The 21,881-nt window shown below is 32.6% G+C and overlaps 1 protein-coding gene across 4 annotated transcripts in view; it reads left to right on the top strand.

Annotated features, from left to right (window-relative positions):
• VSTM2A (V-set and transmembrane domain containing 2A) overlaps window positions 1–20,675 on the top strand; it is a 30,636-nt gene extending 9,961 nt beyond the window's left edge. The window contains exon 5 of one of the 4 annotated variants that reach the window (XM_048939716.1): window positions 14,594–20,675. In XM_048939716.1, the coding sequence (XP_048795673.1) occupies window positions 14,594–14,670 (77 nt within the window). In that variant the 3' untranslated portion in view covers window positions 14,671–20,675. Of the gene's footprint in view, window positions 1–8,447; window positions 12,425–14,455 lie in introns of those variants that run through there. The other 3 variants (XM_048939717.1, XM_048939715.1, XM_048939719.1) reach the window with 3 other exon arrangements.
• Window positions 20,676–21,881: the final 1,206 nt, after the last annotated feature.

Genomic DNA, 21,881 nt, shown 5'->3' with positions numbered 1-21,881 from the left:
GATAGCACTGTACTTAACTCCTTCCATTCTGAAAAGCACTGCAGAATTCTAGATTTTTTATAGCAATAAATATTTATAGATAGCTCCAGAAAAGTAGCTGATAATCACTATCATTTTGAATATTAGCATTTCCCATCTGAGCAGATTTTCTGCCATTCTTCCCTTTTACTCAGAAATATCTGTAAGAATAACTATGAGAGGCTATGCATTATGAAATTCATTCAGCATTTTGTGCTGCTCAGAAAAATGTTACGTGAGTGGAAAAAATGTTTATTATTGTTAGACTAGTGAAGACCTAGTATAGAAAGAAAGCTAAAAAAAAAAAACCAAGGCTCACAAATAGTTTCCAGATAGTACACCGAGAAACATTAAACATCTATTTCAAAGAAAAAAAAAAAGAAGTCAGGAAAGCAAAAATCCAGCTTGACCCTTTCATTTTATATTCGTGTGCTGCATCAAATTAAGTAAATCATCACATCATAACAGGAATTTGAGCAATTTGACAGGCTAATCTGCATACATCCAGAAAATGTCCTGTGTACGTGGAGTGGCAGTCACTTTTTCCTGCATAATTTATTATGTATTTGAGACCAAAGGTAAAAGTGCAATTATCATAGGGTCTTGCAACTCTATTTAATGTTTTGATCAACTGGGCTTCAGGAACTGCAAAGAATTCAGGCAAAAGGAATCTAATCTCAGTCTAGTTCCATTCAACTCTCAACACTCGTAGCAATACAAAGGGCTGCAAAATCTGAGGTGCTGAAAATGTCTATATACCCAAAACTCTTCCTGTTCTGCCAATATTCTGTTAAAGCACTTAAAGCCATTGGTTGCTTTTCAGACTCATGAAGATCAGTCTGACAGAACAGAGAATAGCTACAAATGAAGAAGTGATGTTAGACCCATTTTCTGACTGTTTGCATTCAGACTTTGCAGGTATCCTGCAACATTTTGTTCTTTCCTGAAGTAAGAAACTCAACTATTGACCTAACTGCATACCAAAACTGTTTCTGTGATGGCAATATCGGATTGAGTGGCTTGAAAAGGAGCACAGAGCAGAAGGTCTTTATCTAAGACAGATAGACCATTTTTTTCACATTATAAATAATTTGAAAAGATGGTAATCAGGTGTGAATGCAAAAGAAGAAGATGGGAACCTGTTTCTTGAGTCTGTTGATACTGATAAACAGATAACATTCCTTCCAGCCCCCACTTCTATCTTTTCAATCCAGGAACTTTTTATTATCCACCTCTTAAGAAATATTTTTTGTTGAATTTGGAATCTTCTGAGATATAAAACAACTTCTGTATTACTATTATTATTGTTGTTGTTAGTTATTGTTATTTTTTTTTTTTTATGTTGCATTTTTTTTTTAAAGTGAAAAGACAAAGTTCTGCTTTAGCTTATCCCAAGGTAACAGCCAACATTACTGCTTGCTTCATGAAGAAAGATACTCTAGCTTTTGAGGCTGTTTTTTTCAGAAGCAAGACAGGGAGGCACCAGCTGTTGTTGTGATTGTTTTACAGTAAAAAGTGAAGTATCTGTGTTCTTAAGGTATGTGAAAGCAAAAAACTAAATGAATATTTTATTCTATTTCTGAAATGTTACCAAAAGTTCTCAGAAATTCTTTCAAAAGTATTATGCAAGGACTATCCTCTTCTACATCTGTTTACAATATAATCTCTGTTTTTACTTGAAATTTACATTTAGTTCTCTTTTCCTGAAATGAAGCCAGTCCTTTTTTATTTTTATTTAGTTAGTTAGTTTCTTGGAAGTAGCAGAATAAATTATAGCCATGATAATAGAAGTAGCCCTGTTAGGCAGTTAGCAGTTGACCTTGAAGCTGTAAGCTTCTTCAGGGAAGTACTACTTTGTTCCAAATTATTTCACTGACAAAGCATGATGTCTTGGCAGCATTAAAAAACACTGTTTTTAGGCTAGGATTTCCAAATGAAATAATATAATAATAATAGTATCTTATTCAGTCTACTTGCTGTTAAAATAAATCAACACAAGAATTTCAACTTCTATTCCTGGTGCTTAGTCTAGCTGAATTCAGCAATAATTTTTAGTGGATCTGAAATTCTAAATCCTGCCGCAAGTTAAAAATAGGGGTGATAAATCATGCAAAACAGTATCTATTTTTTTGGAAATCACTGACATTGCCAGTTGCTGATACTATACTGTCACCTTCCTATGCCTTTCTATTCCCAGTCAGTCTGTGTTCATTTTCTGCTGTACAAACTTTTAGCAGTTGTTCACTACCATATGCCCATGCCAGACAGTACTGATTATATTTTGCTTCAAACATACTCTCTCTGAAATAAGAGAGATTATTTACATCCTTAGTTATGCCAATATTTTTTAAGATAGTAATGAATTCTGACTTTAAATATGTGGTATCTCCCCTTTAAAATGTATTCCTCTATAAAGTATTGGTATTTATAATGAAACATGAAAAAACTAATCCAAAGCTCAGATCTTTCCTATTTTTTCTTAGTAGTTACCAATATATTTGTCAATTCACCTGCCATTGCTACTTACTCACATCTCTTCCTTTCTTTTAGATATTTAAAAATTTACCTTTCAGACTCACATTACCTTTTAAACAAAATTGGTGGAGGATTACATAAGAGTATCCCAAGTGCCCAAGTAGCAGAACAACTTCAAAGTCGTTCTGTACTGCATGTATGATATTATTTTCTTTGGAAATTAACTGCATAAAAGATTGCAGATGCACTACATGGTTAATAAAGAGAGAGAGAATAAAAAAGAAAGGAAAAAGGAAGGAAAAAAGAGGCTGTTTATGAGTTGTTTGTCTGTTAAATCAAATTGCTTTTTACTGCTATGCAATCAGGCAGCTTGCACTGGGTCATCGGAGATTGCAGCATATGTGACAGGACCTGTTCTTGAAATAAGTGATGGGATTTCCTTGCTTCAGAGCACAGTTCGTTTATTATTTGACACATACACAGCAAAGTGAAGGGACATTTTTGCTTTTTTTTCAAATGAGAAGCAGGAAACTTCGTATGATGCACTACTTCATTATGAAAATCTATTGCATTATTTATATTTTAAAATAATGGCTAGGATTTTCTGCTTGTTTGAATGGGTACTTTTCTTAAGCCAAAAGAACGGCTTTCATTTAGAAATAAATTGGGTCAATTGTAAGAATAAGAATGAGTTCTCCCCCACTCATAAAGTGAGAGTAAATTCAAGAAATTCAAAAGTGAGAAGAATTCAAACTTTATACAGCTTCTACTACCTAAAGAAGTTCAAGATAGCTGTCTGTGAGTGCAATGAATTGTATGAAAATACATGAAAACAGTGGTTTCTCAACTCATAAAGATTCAAGAAGAGGAAGTGCTTGATGGTTGCCTTTTTTATTTTTTCCTTAACTTTGATCAACTTTTTTTTCTAGTCTTTTTCTTTGAAACCATTGAAACCCAGACTAGCTAAAAAACTCAGCACTCAGTATTATCTTATTCTCTATAAGAATTTTTAGTCTGATTAAACAGTTCATGAGCTTTAAAAATATTCTAGATACATAATGTTCTTTATAGCCACAGTAATAATTAATTAATCCTGCACTTCTGATGATAAACCTGGATGCCTTTTGAAGAGCAGCCGATGAAGATTCCTGGCCTTGTGAAGATAAGTCTCTGCCCCGAACCCTGTATTGTAACTTATCCTTATCCAGTACCTTAAGGGAATTGTTGTTATGTTTTTGGCAGTGCAATTCACTATCCTGTCTGTGTGGGTGTTCAGCCAGATCCGCCTTAGTGAAGTTTGTTCCCCTATCTAATGACAGATCCTGTTTTCTTGCAACAAAATTGCCTAATGTTATGAAAAGAGTAGAAGTGGTAAAATATCAGTCACAGCCAACATTCCTAGCCCTTTGTTTATAGACTCTATATCTAAATGAGGAAGAGAAAGTGAGGAAAATTCCTATGAAACATGACTTTAGTGCTATGGTGTATCCATCTTCTCTACTTCCTCCTGTGCAACTAAGAGATAAAAGGCCAAGAACCAGAATAAATTGGAAAGAAAGCCACAAACTAGTAGTAAATCTCAGAGTGAGCTAGACATCTAGATGGTTAAAAACTCTTAATTAGAATAATACTGATTTATATACTATAATTCTGTTTGAAAATATAGTTACAGAACATCATGCCTGTCAAAAATAACATCTCAAATACTTGTTTTGTGTTTAGTTTAATTCTTCACATACACTGATCAGTGATCACTTTATACCTGAAAAATCTTTGAATAACAATGAATAATGACATTTAGCATTTATGACTGAATCCACACCTCAGAACTATGATGAGAAAGTTAAAACAACTTGAAATAAATGTTAAAAGAAAATCAGAAGTTTAAAATGTGAAGATGAAATTAATAATGCACAGTCCTTCAAGCTGCATTCTAATGATCCATACTAATTATAAATGAATGCTTTGTGCCTGTGGGGATTATAACATTTTGTAGTATTTTTGTATTTATATCAAAGAAACTGAAAGACTGAAGGCTTTTACTTGTACCCTTTGATTTAGCTCTTACAGTTTAAAATTTTACAACTCCAAAATCTCCATCTTGCTCCAATCAGAATTTATTACCCTAAACCAGAATAGCAGGAGGAAATAGATGTCAGATCCTTAGCTGTCCTAACTGAACAAAATCACTGGACAATGACAAATGATAAACTAAAACATTAGTCTGTTAAATTGAGGTGGATGAAGAGGTGGCATGGGATTTGCTTCTGTCACTTCTACTATAAAGGATTTAATTTCCATAAGAGGAGGAGGTAAAGAGATGGAGGCACTAACTTCTTAAACTGCTGCAGTTAAATAATTTTGAGCTTGTGAGTCACAGCCTTTAGACAGAGATACACTCTGTTAAAGGAATTGTTCTACTCTCTAGAACTTCATTATCTATCAGGCAAACAAAGGATTAGAAGAGTGGTGCCTGTCTCAGAACATCTAATCCTAAAAAATTCCTAAAATCTAGGAATCAGAAAGAAGAAAACAGATTCATCCAGTCACATGGGTAGAGACAAGAGGGAACTCAGGTGAGTTCCAAGAAAATAGCTCTTATATAAATGATATGAATAGAAGGAGATCAGGTTGACTCTATGTCAAACATATAGCTAAAATGTGCCAGGTCCATGAAAGACAAACAAAGGCATTGAATATCTCATGATGAAATATTTACAAAGAATATTAATTTTCCTTACATGTTAAAATAACCCTTCTAGTATGTTTTTCTTCATTTGACATCATTGTTGAAGAGTAATATTAAATATTATTTTAGATGAAAGGATGAACAGAGTGCAAAAAAGCAGGAGATTAAAAATGAATTCAATTATATTTTTCTTCAAATAAAACTTACTTTTTACAGCAATGTTATGGTGTCTTCCAGAAATGACTCTTTTGTCAGTTTAAAAACAATATAAAAAAATGTCAAATATCCTTATATTTGTGTATATTAAGAAAATACTCAACATTTTATGCTAGAGCCGTGTTTATCAGAAACAGTATAAAGTGGTTACTAACAAGAGTCAGTTCAAGAATTTTGATTAACAGACAAATTTCTCACCTTTGTGTGAGTGGGACATAACCATATGCAGGTAAAGTGATGAGGATGGGATACCATAGGTGACTCCCAAGAATGTGCATTTACTGTGGAATCAACCATTCACACAGATAAATAGAAATGCATCAGTTTACATATTTTTCTGTCACACGTTAAAAAAATGCCTAAGACATTTTATATCCATGGTTTTCGGGAATAGGATGAAAGGAAAAGGTGCCAAGCACTGATAAGAGCAGTCACAAAACATGCTGCTAGTGGTTTGCAAAGAAAACCAAGTAACCAAGTTAAGGCCCATGTTTGCTTGAGATTATTCAACCCCTACCCCCCACATCTTTTACATGTTGCAATGAGGATTGCATATTGATTCACTTCTCTCACTAGCTTCATTTAAATAGCTGACATTGATGTGTCATCAACTATATGCAATCACCTCTCAGCAAACCTTTTCCATAGAAGTATTACCACACTGAAATAGAAACAGTTGAAGACAGTGTATTACTTATACATGTGAAGAGCCATTCAATGTGAAGAAAAAAAGTCATATCGGGCTCAGACACTAAGCATATGGAGGAAGAGAATTAGAATCTCACTATAAATGGCTGATACATGAACATTTGTAACTGAGAGCCCTAGATACAGAGAAGGCAATTTATCTAAAAAAAGGAAGATACTCATGGAAGTTTGACTATCATTACAAAAAAAAAAAAAAAAAAAAAAAAATTAACAACATAGTAATTATCTAGTGATTAGAATAGTAATTAGTTATATTTGCACTGCCTCTAAATATTCAAAAACATCAAGTACTCTTTATACCCTTGGTTGCACACATGAAACATGAAGTAGCTGAGCACTGAAAGATGTTTAAGTTGCTACAGGAAGGAATATACTTGTGAACATATCTTAAGCTTAAAGCAGTATGTCTTAAGCTCAAAAATCCTGCTGACTCTGACACACTCTTCTCTGCATATACTCTGTATGTGAGAGACAATTAATTTCCACTTCATTCCCCTGTGCAACTTGATCTAATGGGTGACAACCCTGCCATCAGCAGGAGGGTTTGAAATAGATGATCTTCCAACCTAAGACATTCTATGATTCTTTGATTCATTTTACTGAATGAAGTATTTAATTTACTTCTACTTTCTGAAATGGGTATCAAATTTATTGATGTATTCTAAGCATATTTACAGGAACAGCAGATGAAAATGCTGGGAAAATTGAAATTTCAGAAACTGAATCTTTGATGATATAGTCTGCCGATACCCGAGCTCACCTGCAGACTCATTAAGTTTCCATACATATGAACACTTCTATAGACATGAATGAAACTCATGAAGCCAATGCGTAACTGTGTCAGGATTTTCTAGCATGCTAGTGTGCAAAATACTTTTTTGTTCAAAACCAGATATTAATGCAATTTAAATAAAGCTGCATTATTAATACAGAATGAAATGAACTGATGGAAATGATAATAGTGAATTTGAAGATGAAGGAGATAAGAGACAGCAAAGTCAATAACATCATGCAATTCATTTTTATGAAAAAAGATGGATTCAAATCTAGCAGATTTTTCACTGTTCTCATCAGAACAGTACAAAAATCTACCAATATTGATTGCCATCCAATTCAGCTATATGTTCAGGGATCTTACCCCACCTCTGCTGCCTGTTCAGAGTAAAGGAATGACGTAGTCAAATAATTCCAATTATTTCTATTACGTCTTACATTTTGAAAATATTAGTGTTGATTTTAACTTCATATGTTAATACGTGTTAATCAATACTGAATGATGTCCCAGTTAGGAAGCCTGGTTCTAGTGAAGAACTAAAGAAAAAAAAAAAGATCAAAGCATTACTTGAAGAATTAAAAAAGAAAACCAAATCTCCCAGATATGCTGTAGAGGAAAAACAACATAAATTTTACCTTAGGCATGGATTGATATAAGGAGAGGTGTAGAAAGCAGCCTAGATGTAAAATCCGGTATATGTTGCCTCATCTCACTCAGTGGATTGGGAAGAAGGTGAATCTTTGAAATCTCTCAGATAGAGCACTAGACAGGTTTTGCAGGAATGATGGAGTCAGACAGATGCTGAGAGGAACAGTACAAGACAGTTCATTGATCTTTCTAAGAACAATTAATCAACCACTTTGAGACAAAATAAGACAACTTTCTAACAACAATTAGTAAGCATTATGGATAAGGGTATTGACATACGTGTTATTTCCTTATCAACTACTCCAACACACATTTAGGTAATGGAAAATAAAGAGAAATTAATAAAAGATCAAGAAAAAGAGAAGACAGATATGTAGAGAGAGAGATTTCACCACTTCCTCGGATCATATGTTGTCTTGAGTGTCATATCTTTCTCCATGGATGGGGGATCAACAAAGGGAAATGTGTGTTTTCATTGTTATATACTTTAGGTTGTATTACTTTAGGTCTGAGACTGCCCTCAGGATAGTAACGCAGTTGTGTCTAGACAATTTGGGAGTTTTCAATAAGGGTCTTTGGTGGTCGTACACCTCCTCCTTAGTTAATACTCATGTTTTTTTCCAGCTGTAAGGGGAAAAAGATGCTGTCTATAAGAGGAAATTAAGCTAAACAGTCTGTCATTCTGCCTCCATAGAGTGAAGGTTCATAAACCTTACAGCTTTTGACTTGAGTCGTTTAGTCCCTATTCGGTTTTGTCCTCTAGTTGTTTGAGTCAGCGTATCCCTTATCAGTCTGACATATGTTCACGTCAGTGTGCTAGTAATTCCACTACTATCCATCCTAACACTGTGAAATTGCAGAATCCATTCAAGTTCTATTCATCCATTTTTCTTTCATCATATTGATATCTCTCCATAGATTTATTATGACTAGTTCTGGACAACTCCCTGAAGCCAAGTATCATTTTGTGACATGCTACCAACATATGAAGTCTCTGAAGATTTTTCCTCTCCCAAGGATTTCTATCTCAAGTTTTCATTTGAACATGTCTGTAGGCATATTATGAGTCAGTTCAAGACTGATATGTGCCAGCCCAGCTGCTGGAGTTATTGTGACATAAATCTCTGCCCTGCTCAGAGATGGAAAGTTGTCATTTTCTTTTGACCTATAACAGCACCAAATACCCGTTTGCCTGGGTGCTTTAACCTAGAGAAAGCTAAGGAATAACCATCCATCTAGGAGCCCATCCCTCTTCCTCATTTGTTTTCTGGGTGTCACAGGCATAAAAAGTGATATGCAAATCAGCGAAGCTACACACTGGATGTAAAGTCTAAGTAAATAGACTTCACAGAAATTTAATACATAGCCTACTCTAAATTTGCACCAATACATAACCTTTCATAAATTACCATTCTTTTCAAAATTCATATTAATTTCTACATTGCCACTGGTTTGAAGCAGTAATTTTCTTCCAAAATGCAAGAAACTCACGGTATCACAAATATCACAATTTTTTCTTCTGGCATATAAGGTGGATCTATTTGCCCTATATTGTACATTCACACATAACTGGGTGATGGGCAATTCACATTATTTGAATTGGAAGAAATCTGACTACTGTACAGCCGATGGAGAAAGATGGACTAGAAGACTAAATAGAAGTATCTACTATTTGAGGAGACCTGAATGTAATGCCTGCCATTTTTGTTACTACTTGGTTCCCCAAAATCAAACACAAATGACTGATCCTTGAAATAAATACAAAGACTAATTCCTCTGAGGAAGGAAGAATACTTTACATTTGTTGAAGGGAAATTTTCTTACCCAGTGTGAGTATATATGCCAGTCATACATAAAAGCTATAGGTAACTGTGATTTCTGCAGTTCAAAAGAACAAAAAATGTAGCAATTGGTAAGCCAGAGAGGAAGCACCTTTTATTTCAAACCTATGTGAGACACATTCATATAAAATTTCCAATAAAATCAACCATACATGGTTTCACTAATAATTTTAGACATAAAAATGCAAATGCCTTCCAATAAATGTAATGACTCATGAACTTCCCCAATAAAATTAAGGCAGATGTTTCATGAACTTTTACTTATTTTACATGAAAATCATAGAAAATTATGATTTCATGCTGCTGAAACAGGGGCTAAGAAGGCTGTTTCAAATTTAACAGAATATACAGCAAACTTGAGTGTTACACAACAGCAAAGAGAGCACTTCAAAATGGAAGATGTCAACATAAATTTCCCCAAAAAATAAAAAATCAAAATAATAAAAACAAATAGCTTTTTTAACATCTGCATGATTTCAGAAATCAGTAGTTGAAAAAAATTATCTGGTATTGAACATAAGTAAAGAAAGGACAACTATATAGGCAGAGTTAGTTTAGCATTATGTAATACATATAAAGAATCTAGGGTGGACTTTTGTGTAACTGGCTGTACTTTTCATGTTCTGCTCAGCATGAAAACAGGATACTACTCAGAAGTTTATCTTATGTTGTGGTCAGTGGCTTATTAATTGAAAGAAACTGAAGTATATCCTCACTGAACTTACATGTTTAGTAAGACATTGAAGCAGTGCTGACAAATTCACATAGATCCTCTCTGTTATTTATATGACAATAATTTGCTAGTTTTAAGCAAAAATAAGAGTCTAGTCATCAGAGGCATTAAATATTGAAGATTGGAATGCAGTACACTATTTCATCCTGATGATTTCACAGATCTTACCAAGCACAAGGAACGCTAAACTTGCTAAATTTCCAGCTTTACAAATGGAAAGTGTGAGATATCTAACGTGGCAAACTGTGCAATGTGCTTTTATAAACAAGGAATTCTAAAGCTGTAGAATCTGAACTAACTGCTAAGTTTATAAATTGGAGGGGATATTTTTCTTTTTGTTTTTGTTTTGTTGGTGTTGTTGTTTTGTTTGGGTTTTTTTCCAGCTGTGAAAAATAAATGGCCAAAATCATGAAACCAGCATTAGCTTTTCTCTGCTTGGGTTTTTATACAAGTTTTTAATACATTTTTTTTTCTGATCAGTATCCTAGTGAAAGAGAAGTATTGTAGTCATTCAGATATGTGGTAAGGAACAAGCTTTTTGATCAGGTAGGGATAAATAACAATTTATAACTTCATCTGATTCACAACATTTTATAATACTACATGCTAAAATTAATTTCATTAGCAGGTCAAAATTGGTGCTTAAAACCTTGAGGTGTATACTATGAGCCATGAAGTTTTTGTGGCAAATAAATTTATTATTTTAAACAATCAGATCAAAATTATCAATTGCAATTGTTCTTTTTTCTCTGTTTTCCTGGCATTTATGTAAATAAAACCTAAAAATACAGAAATAAACCCGACTAATATAAACTAATATAAACTAATATAAAAAAAAATTATGTGAAACCATCGTTCCACATAATTTAATGTCATAAACCACTCTTTTGTAATGTTGCACAGAACCCTATCTCATTATCATATGTCTTTGGCAAAACAGCATTTAGAGTAAGCTAAATATTTCATGTAGAAATGTTCTTTTTTATGTGTGTCAGTGGCAGAAAACAAAAAAACACAACACATGAGAATACATTTCTCACATCAAGAATCACAGTGATTGGTAGGCCAAGATGCGGGTAACCTTGACTCACACATCAAGCAGAACTTAACTAACAATGTAGAAATAAAATGTGCATACCTACCACCATTTTTCTTCCAAATTATTGTCTTTGGGGGTAGCATAATTATAGTCCAATTTTGCTCAATGCTCTTTTATTTCTCATTATATTAATTAGAAAATAATGTTATAAATTACATGGAAATGAGTAATTGATTAAGAAAATCCACATCTAGATCTACAGTGTTTTACTTATATTACTGTACTCACACTTTCAGTGATACTATTTCGGTTCCAGTCAGAAATGTATACCAAAAGCAGATCTGTATGAAAAGTCAAAGTTTGAATACTCTGTGTTTTTTGACATATGGGTTTCAATCTTTAATTTTCTTATAACTTACATTTAAAATAGTGCAATAAAATCTCTGATTTATCCACCTTAAGACTTTTGGATTTGCAATGAAAATAGAAATTTCCATTTCTTTTTACTCTATCAAGATGGAAAGCAGAATAATAGAATGTGAACTAATATGACTGACCAAAAAAAAAAAAGGAATAATTCTGGAAAGGCTGCTGTGAGTTTTGCTATATTAATATTCTATGTTTGGAGCTTCTACTCTCCCAAAATCTAAAGAGGCTCTTGTGTTCATAAGAGAACCAATTAAATTATTTTGTGCATCTCTGGGAAAAAAAAAATAATAAGTCAAACCTGTGTATGATCTTAGAGGTCTTTTCCAATCTTAATATTTCTATATTTCTATGATTCTATGATTTTTAAAGCCAATTGCATTCCATAAAGCATCACTGAAAAGATGAGAGTGCACTTAGCAATCTTATTTGTCACTGAAGACTACGAATCAATTTCACTGAGGGTGATATGCTACTGATATGTATTAGTTTGGATTTGACAGCATTTTGGACACTACTAAACCAGTAAATTCTGTTCTGCTGTGACATTAGGATGTAACAACCAGTTCCTGAAACCATAAAAAGGATACAGTTTAAGACATGTCTAAACTGTTTCTCAGCAATCTTAACTTCTGTCTTCATTTAGAAGCTGAATTAATGTTACTATAACCCCAGTATTTTTTCATGTGACCTGTATTTAGCTTGCACTTTCTGTGTGTACTCTAATCTAAATTATTCCAACATAAAGAAAAACAAACTCGTTTACAGAAGAATATACATGTAGAACATGATACAGTTTGTGGAGAGTTTCGTGATTTATGCAATTATTGAATATATATATATATATATATATATATATATATATATATATATATAATTTTATAATGTGTCTGCAAAATTTGACCCCTAATTTGAGACTTATGGATTGTTATACTGAAAAACAAACAAACAAACAAAAAAGTTAATGTTTTGCTTGTAAATATAATGGCATTGCTTTCCCCCCTGTGAAATAGTACAAGTCAAGTCTGTTTTTTATTGTATGTTTTTTCTTCCACACTATATTACAGCTTTAAAATTCTGAAATTATAATACCACTGTTTTTAAAAATCCTTGAAAAATATCCATGAGACTCTTGTGAGTATTTGTCTTCATTTGCATTGTATATGTTTTGTGTAGAATAAATGTGTCTCCATTGCCTTGGAGATGCACTGCAATTGTCTTAAGCAGTGTATTTCTCTAATTCAATCAAAAAGATATTTGAATGCAAGTGTAATGAATGAAAATAATTCAGTATGATGTGAAACCATCTTACACTAAAAAAGATTCTGTAACTATGTTCTGCTAACGTACTTAGGGAAAGAAAAGCCTTTAGGATATCTGTCAGATGACATATTTTACACCTTAAATAAAAGACAGAACAAAGCCATGCCACAATAAAATCCAAACTTGAAATAGAACTCAACATTTGTGTACCAGTACATAAATACTGCCTGCATAAGAGCAACCCACAGGAAGAACTTGTAGTAGGCTTCTTGCTTTTTCCTAATACAAAACAAATGTTTTGAGAAGGCCAGCAAACTACTGCAGTACAGTACAGGAAGGTTAGCATTGTTAGATGAGTAAGAAGCAAGCATGCTTCCTGCTTTTGCCTGCATGCAGTAGGGAATTCACTCAGAGAAGAAGTCTATGGTGATAACTACTATATGTGCAATATCTCATATTGTGTATTTACAGAAGGAAGCTGTGTTAAGAGACCTGGGATTGACTTTAGTCCCCATTTTTGAAGGGAAAAAAGTAGAAACCAAAATAATAGTCCTACACTTATAAACATTATCAGATATTGAGAAGTACTGTGTAAAAAAATGTCTGAAAAATTTTTTTAAAAAAATCATTTGCCTTGAATTCATTTGGCTTTTGTTGTGCATGTTCTTATTGAGAAGATATAAGTGCTTTAGCGCTGCAAAGGAATTTGGTATTCAATTTAATATTCAGTTCTTTACAAAAGTAACTTATTTATGATTAATAGATTTTTTAAATAATAATCAATGATTTAATGTCCAACAATATTATGGATGCTTATACCATTATCATAACACTATTAGTACTTTTTTATGGAATTGATGCCTGTAACTATTAATAACATTCATCCTTTTCAACAGAGCAATACATTTGTTAATCATGTGTTAATCTGTTATAACATACATATGGCATAATCAAAGTAAATGCATGATATTTACTCAAGTGATGTATTTCAAATTCTAAATCTAATTTTTATAATAGAGCATTATTAAACACTGAGATTTAGCATGCAAGTTGTCTAAGTACTCATGTCCTTGGTGTGACAACATTTCAATTAGAGTAGCTCTGACTATTTTTTTGTTTTATTTTGTTTTGGTTTTATTTTGGTAACAAGCTTAAAATATACAGCTATGTTTAGAAAAATAATATACATCATTGTTTTTATAGCTTTCTTTGAAAATATATATAGCCAGGGAAAATATTCATGCTCAAAATAAGCGCTTCACACATTTTAGCATTTTCTCTCCCCCTTATAAATAACACAGTCGTTTGCCAGTATCTCTTTTATTTTACAAGGGAATATTCTGTAGCTAGTAGATAATTCTTTTTGTAACAAGGCAATGATGGAAACAATTTTATAGAGAATGCTTTGAAGTTGAAAATGTTTGAATTTGTTCCTCTTGGTATATTGTTCCACTTAATAACGTTGTTGTTGTTTTTTGTTGTTTTTTTTTTTTAATAAAAAAACAAACAAAAAAAAACAGCAAAAAAAAAAAAAAAGAAAAAAAGAAAACAGACAAGAAACAAAAGCAAAACAAAGCAGAAAACCTTCTGGGACTGAAATACTTGTATGTGTTGTTATTTGCAGTGCATGCCAAGACATTCATGGGCACCAGAGCCAACCTGGCGAGCTAATTAAATATATAAATGTGTATGTTTAAAACAGCCTTATAAGGAGCATTGGAAATCTGCAAGATGAGCGAATATCTTATAACTTCTTCCGCAGGTGCGAGGATAGCTACAAGCCATGGACTTTCTGTCCTGCTTCTTGTTTGTGGCTTTGTGAAGGGTGCTTTGCTTTAATCTAAAAGTGCTGACTTTTTCCAATATCACTTTCTCTTCTTAAAGCAAAGAGCAAATCGCCTGTAAAATCCACGGAGCGGACAGCAAAGTTGACCCTAACCTCCAACCATCACTCTGCACCCAATGTACTCTAAATCTCTACACAAGGAGCACCTTCTTCAGGAAGTACAAACAAAAATACTAAATAAATAAATAAATAAATATTATAAAAGGAAGAGGATACCACATTTTCTTGATATATCTTATTTTCTTTGGAATATCACTGATCTTTTGTTTGAAGAGAACTGGTGTGATGTAATCAAATGTTTCATAACAGAAGACCTAGTTTCCTTCTCTTTCGGCGAGGAGAAGCCTCATCCTTGACTTCTCGGGGGTTAGTCTGCGAGTCATCAGTATTGTAGAATTAACCATGGATGACATTTGGCTTCCTACGCTAAAAGAATTGTTCAAGCCTAGAAGCAAACAGAGGCCAAATAATGAGATGAAGAATATTGATTCAACATCGACCCCCCAACCCATCCCACAGACTCTGACAAAAAGTGTGGTTTTTTTTCTTTTTCCTTTCTTTCTTTCTTTCTCTCTTTCTTTTTTTTTATTTTTATTTTTATTTTTTCTCTGCATGAGGAATAGGAAGCAGAAAAGAAATTCTGCAGAGCAGCTAAGCAGACCAGAGGACTTTCTTTTTTTGAAAACAAATGAAAATAGTTTGTTGTTATTGTTGTTATTCTTTTTCCTCTGTGGGCTTTTTTTTTTAGTATGTTTCTTGTTCAATGGTGGCAATTGCTGACTTAGGCCAACCCCTGATGACTGCGTGGAGGTTTATATATATACATCTTTCTTTTTCATGTGTGTTCTATATTTCAATGTGTTTTCTATTATTTTGCAACTTCTGTATATGCAAAACTAACTTAAATTCTGTAAATTGCTTACAGTCTGTGTGATATAACTTCCAAGTAGATATACTTTGGTCCTCATGCAAGCCAGTTTTTAATATTATCTGTATGATGTGCCACCAACAAACATCTTTCTTTCTTTCTGTCTCTCTCTTTTTTCTTTCTTCTTTTTGACAAACCATCTCTTTTTAATTTGTAATTCTGTACTGTGTGGATTTTGTAATACCTGCCTTCACTTCCACTGGTTTGACAACTTTCAACCCTCTGTTTACTCTGTAAATGCACATTAAAATTTGTTATGGTCTCTAGACAATGAATTACTTTAGTTTTGTGTATGTTGCACTGGATTTCAGTTGCTGAAAGCTCTTTTAATTTGTGATGTTTATAGCAAATGAAGTGATTTTATCACTAGAGACTGTAAAATGCAGGCTTAATGTCAAATACTGCATGTGAAGTAAGGTTAGAAAAGGAAAACAGAAAAATAAAACATAATATGGCTTAAAGAATATTCTTTCATCAAAGACTGTTAGGAAAGTGAATTCTTTACACTGATAAACTGTATTCACAGAAAAACAACTCCTTTTACATGGCCAAAGAATCATCTTTCTTTGCTTTTTCTGGAAGTGAATTGTCATTGCTCATTGATATTCTTAATTAAAATACTTTATGTCTGTGAACCGAACATGAAAATTTTGCTGTTGACTGTAGCAATATGCATTACATGAATTGCATTCATTAATGCAGGAAAGAAAAATTGCTTCCATTTGCAGCTGCAATCAGGAAGGAATTTTTTTTCTTGTTCCCTCCTTCCACTGATGCTGAACAATCCAGACACTGCCATTTATCAGCCCAGACAATCATGTATATCATGTGCTTATTATGATCTGTTTACAACAGCATTAAGTAGCTGCAAAATGGTCAGCTGTATGATTTCTCCAGTTTTGAAGTGAAAAAAGAGAAAGTAAAAATTATATTTAATATCTCACCAGTCTATGGTTTAAAGTCCTAACATTTTATTTCAAAATGTCCATAAGGACCCATTCTTACACATTCATAAGTCTTCCGCATTAATTTCATAGGAGAAAAAAAAGCAACTAAGTATAATGCAGAATCAGAGAGTAACACACTGATGCTTTGGAAGAGGGTAACATATTTGTGCAGATCTAGTTTACCTTCCCCATGTCTTCAGTACTATAAGTTTGACAGAATAGTCAGTTATCAGTTTTATAAAAAAACTTAGCATAGATAGAGACTAAAAGTATGAACTAATAGACACAAAACAGAATAACTGCTAGAAGAAGGAAAGGGACAAAGTTCTTTTATTTCAACACCAAATTCATGACTCATTAAGAATATTGTGTATTCAGTAAGTCTTCCTCATTTTAATAACAGTTTATTAGCCAGCTGATAAAGCTGAATGAATCCCTGTGCAAAAATTTGGATTGAAGACAAAAAGAAAAAAGAAAAAAAAAAAAAAAAAAAAGCCAGAGCTGATTGAAGTTTCTGTCTCGTAATACATCACGTTCTGAACCAAACTTTCAGAACATATTTTCCCTGTGCAGTAGATATCTACGAAAGGATGCTGAGAATCTCCCATGTGGAGTTTGGAAACATAAGTTTCCACCAATCTCAATAGCAAACAAATGCTTAATATCATATATATTTTGTATAAATAAAATTATATATATTGTATGAATATTCTGGTATGCACATATTCATACAGACAATGCTCAGTGACAAAAACAGCTTTATAAATGACATTTTTCATAAGTAGTTTAGCCACACATTATTAAAGTTAGCCTCTGATTATTATGTTAACTTGATACTGTGTTTTGGTTAATGCTAGATATAAATTGCCATGTATTAGGAAATGAGACCAAAAAGAACCAATTGAAATTAAAAGTAGGATTCTAAATTGCTCAGACTGGAGTGATATAACAATTTAGAAGACATTACCAGGGTAAGTGCCATACTTTGATCTTGCTATTTTTCTTCAGGTGTCAGCATAAAAATGGATAAAGAGAAGAATGATGGAAAATCAGTGGGACTTTCAAAAGGCCTTTGAATCTTGCATGAGATACTAAGGGAAAATACTAGTTTTCTTTTTCCAAATTAGACAAGTCCTGCCTTTCTGGTTGCAGATATAGACATTGGCTTTATAGCTTCTGTCAAACTCTACAGATGTCACAGCATCAGCTCCTAACAAAAGTAATTATAGTATTTTAAAATTTTATGCTGTTGCTTAAGCACTGTTCTTCAAGTTAGGAATCAGCCTTTAGCAAGAAGGAATTCTCAAAAAGAAGTTAAGCCACAGCATCCTCTCTTCTACATACAGCTTTTGTTAGGAATATTTGATGTAGTAATAGAACAAATACCATTTTCAACATTGGCTCCAGTTCCATTTTGGGCTTAACACTAACAAAAAATAAATAAATACTTAAAAGTTCCATTGAGTTAGGTACTTGAAATCATCAGCTTACATTTAATGGTAGATATATCTTTCAAAAGCCAATGTCCTTAATGTTTCTACAAAATAAACAAACAAACGAATAAAGAAAGAAATAAAAAATCTATTTTTGAGGAGTCATTTACTTTATTCATGCTTGTTTCTTGGTGTTCTCAAGACCTCACCCTTTATTTGATTTTCTTCAGATTTTTCCAACAGCTTTTGTTTATAATAGAAGAGTAAGCATGGGTGAGTATGAAACGTTTTTGTATTTCAAGGAATAAGCCATCTAAACACAGAACACATGTTGAACTGTTATATCGTGTGAAACTGAAAGAAACGTATTACAGATCCATTACATATAATCAGTGTTCTACTATTTCATCTAGCTTTTGTATTACACTTACAAAAATCTCTAGCACTTGTGTAATACTAATAAAATTTAGTATTGCTACAGGGCCTGTCCTGTAAATTCTCCTCTGGTTCAGTGGTTACCAATTTTCTTCTGAACTCTGGAACTTCATGTCTGCAATTTGTTGAGTAATATGTTTAAAACTTCCATTCTTAATGGTCTCTTCTGGATTCTTCAAATAAATTTATTGAGCAGATGATTGGGCACTCCATAGTTTAAAAAAAAAAGACAATCTGAGTTAGGACTGACTCAGACTTTGTGTTAAGAAAGATACTGGAAAACTTGAAAGGTAAACATTTAATCTATCCTGAATTGTTGTTATTTGTTTAATTTTCAGTGTTGAATACTTCAATTAGGGCATACACAAAGACAAATATTGGAACTATGTATAAACATTAGAGGCACAACAGCAATAAAATTCTTGGAGTTCCGTATGTAATTGAGTGCCTCAGATTCGAGATCAGAAAACATCTGAGAACTGCTTTTTCTTACATTAATTCCTTAAAGTGTTTTTGTTTCTTTTAAATAAAATAGAGTAGTGGCCATTACTTAAAAATAAGTCTTACTGCATACCTAATACATTTCAGTGTTGAGCATTTCTTTCCCAAGTAATGATTTCTACAGTAATGTCATCATTTAATTCAGCACTAAAAACAAAAAGTAGACTGCATTGCTACCAATCCTCAACATGTTCATGTTCTCAAAAAAAAAACCAAAAAACCCAACAACGAAACAAAACGAACAAACAAAAAAAACTAAAAAACCCAGTTTAAAATCTTTGTTACCTGTAAGATGGGGGACATTTGTTCCTGACATTACTATTAGCAAATGTCAAACGTTGTTTACAGAGCTAAAAGCATTAAGAACCAAGAATGAGATCAATGTACTTTAGAATATAAAAATTTAAAGGTTAATCTTCCCTAATTAGCTTATCTAAACAATACCAAGCACAAAGTAAATTGCTTAATGCAAGTTATTATAGATAGCTTTTGTTCTGAGCTTCCTCAATATTGTTTTATTTGATTTCACAGTCATAAAATTTGCACATACATTAATGTAGTTGAAAGATTGTATATAGTTCTGCTTTTCTTCTAAACAATAGAGGAAAACAATAGCAAAGAAAAAGGCTAAATTTGTCTGTAAAAATGAATCACAACCAACTACTGAATTACTTTAAAAGAAGGAGAAAAGTTATGTTTTCTTGAGGATCAACTGTAACTGAAATCTTGTTTCATTTTCTCCTTTTTGTGCTTTTCTTGCCAACACATCAGTCTAAAAAACACATCAATAATTCGTTTCTGATTACTCAGTTCTTACAGTGTTACTGAGGGCAAAATGATGCTTTCTTTGCTATTAAAAATCTGAAAAAAATAAAATCTTTTAATTTAGCAAGCTAATTGTTTGCAGTGGACTATCATCTCAAAATATCTCTGCTGTTAGGTTTATAGGGAAGGAGCAAAAGAGGAATTTGTCTGTGTTGGATTAATTGTCATCCTACAGCTAAAGACTGAAGTCTTTTGTACATTTCACAGATACAGTAGTTTTCCCTGTAACTGCTACTGGCAGACTGCTTTGAGTTTGGAAATAAAAAAAAAAAATTGTTGCAGCTCAGCATTTATTGCATACTGTTACAAAGTGTAAAAGAAATGGCAAAAGATAAAGTTATAAATAATCTGGAAGAATATTGCAAACTGGTGATTTTCCAAAAGCTTCAAAACACAACAAACACTTGAATCAAAATGACTTTTGGTGGGCATTTCCTTTCCAGTTTTTTTCTTTCTTTTTTTTTTTTTTTCATCCCATTCTTAACAGTCCTATTATAAATAGCATGCATTTAAATCCAGCTGTATGATGCTTATAGTATGGAGGACCCTCAGATGGAAGCCAATGAAATTTTTATTCATTAAAATGCTCCTTTACATTGACATAACAGCACAGAAAGAGGTCTTATGTGTATATGAGGCTATTTACAGTGACAGCTTGCAAGGAATCTGAAATGTACATAATAGACAATTTCTTTCCTCTTTTTATATACCATAGACTTGAAAAACAAGAGAGAAGATTAGTTTTGATGATTACTTCTTAAAATAAACTGTTTTGTATAAATCTTTGAAGAAGTTAAGTTTGAAGCATTCCTTACAAAAAAGATTTGTATAAATGACCTTTAAAATTATGTCTTTTAGATTTTTAAGCAGTTATATATACTATATATGAAATCAGTGTATATATTAAGAATAGGAGATGATTACTTTGTTACTTCTGATAGAGATTTAATTTAATTGCTGCTGACTATTTTCAATGCCAAATGATTTAATGGAGTTTCAAATAATCAGCAGTTATGTTATTTTTCTATTAAAAAAAAAAAAAAAAAGCCAAATTTTCATGTAACCTACTATACACTTCAGCTTTTGGTTGTTAGCCAACACTGATCCAGGTTTCAAAAACATTGCTTGTACACCATTACAGACAAGGAAAAATTCATACATTATTAAAAATAAATGTTATCATGCTTACCAAATGACCTCAATGTTTTTAATTTGGTGAATCAGGCATGCTATATGTTTTATTTGTGTAGATACAGTATCATGTCAAGCACAGACAAAATGAAGTAAAAGTGGGTGTCCTAGCTAAATCACCCAGATTTTGAGTTCCTCTGTATGACACAGAAAACAGAAGGCAAAATTTCTTCAATTTCCCTAAAACATTTTTTTGTTTGTTTGTTTTAAAAAGTTCATAGCAATCAACATAGCAAAAAAAAAAAAAAAAAAGGTTTAACAAGTGACCCTATTACATACTGTAGCTGTGTATGTTTCAAGAAATATTTGTCTTAATAGTAAAAACAAAAATGTTTGTCTGGAAATCATTCTAATCAGATATGAGATGCTGGTAAAGAAGGCAGTGGGAGAAAGCTGTTGGAGCAAAACTAATGTTTTACTTTCCAGTAAGTGTTCATAAGCCAGTAAGGAAATAAATTCTGAAAGGATTGATTATATATTTGCAGCAGCAGAAATAATGCATGTAATAACACCAACAATCCTGCAAACCATAAGACCTACTGTGCATACACAAAGATACTGTGCACGTGGGCAGGATTGTTTGGCACTGTTTAGATTCTAGATATGGTAGATGCCTGGTACATTTAAGACGTCTCATCTAAAATCACAATGCATGCTGCTAGATATATGCTGCTATGGACACTGGATGGGATTTGTCTAACTTGAAAAGTTGTTCCTTTTATAAGACAGCTAGCACCCAGGAAAAATAAATAATAGAATACGGAAAAATAAAGAATTTTGAAGAAAAAAAAAACCTCAGGAATCTCTCTTGCATATTGTATTTGTGATCAACACTTCTAATATGAATGCATAAAAAAGACTTGTTTCCTCAACAATTACCTCCACATGTGGACTTGAAGAATACTATTCCACCTGGAGCTTACAAATGAGCTTTATTGCTTGCA

Source organism: Lagopus muta, chromosome 3, assembly GCF_023343835.1.
Source record: "Lagopus muta isolate bLagMut1 chromosome 3, bLagMut1 primary, whole genome shotgun sequence".
NCBI lineage: Eukaryota > Metazoa > Chordata > Aves > Galliformes > Phasianidae > Lagopus > Lagopus muta.
This window is presented reverse-complemented; position numbering and strand designations above follow the sequence as displayed.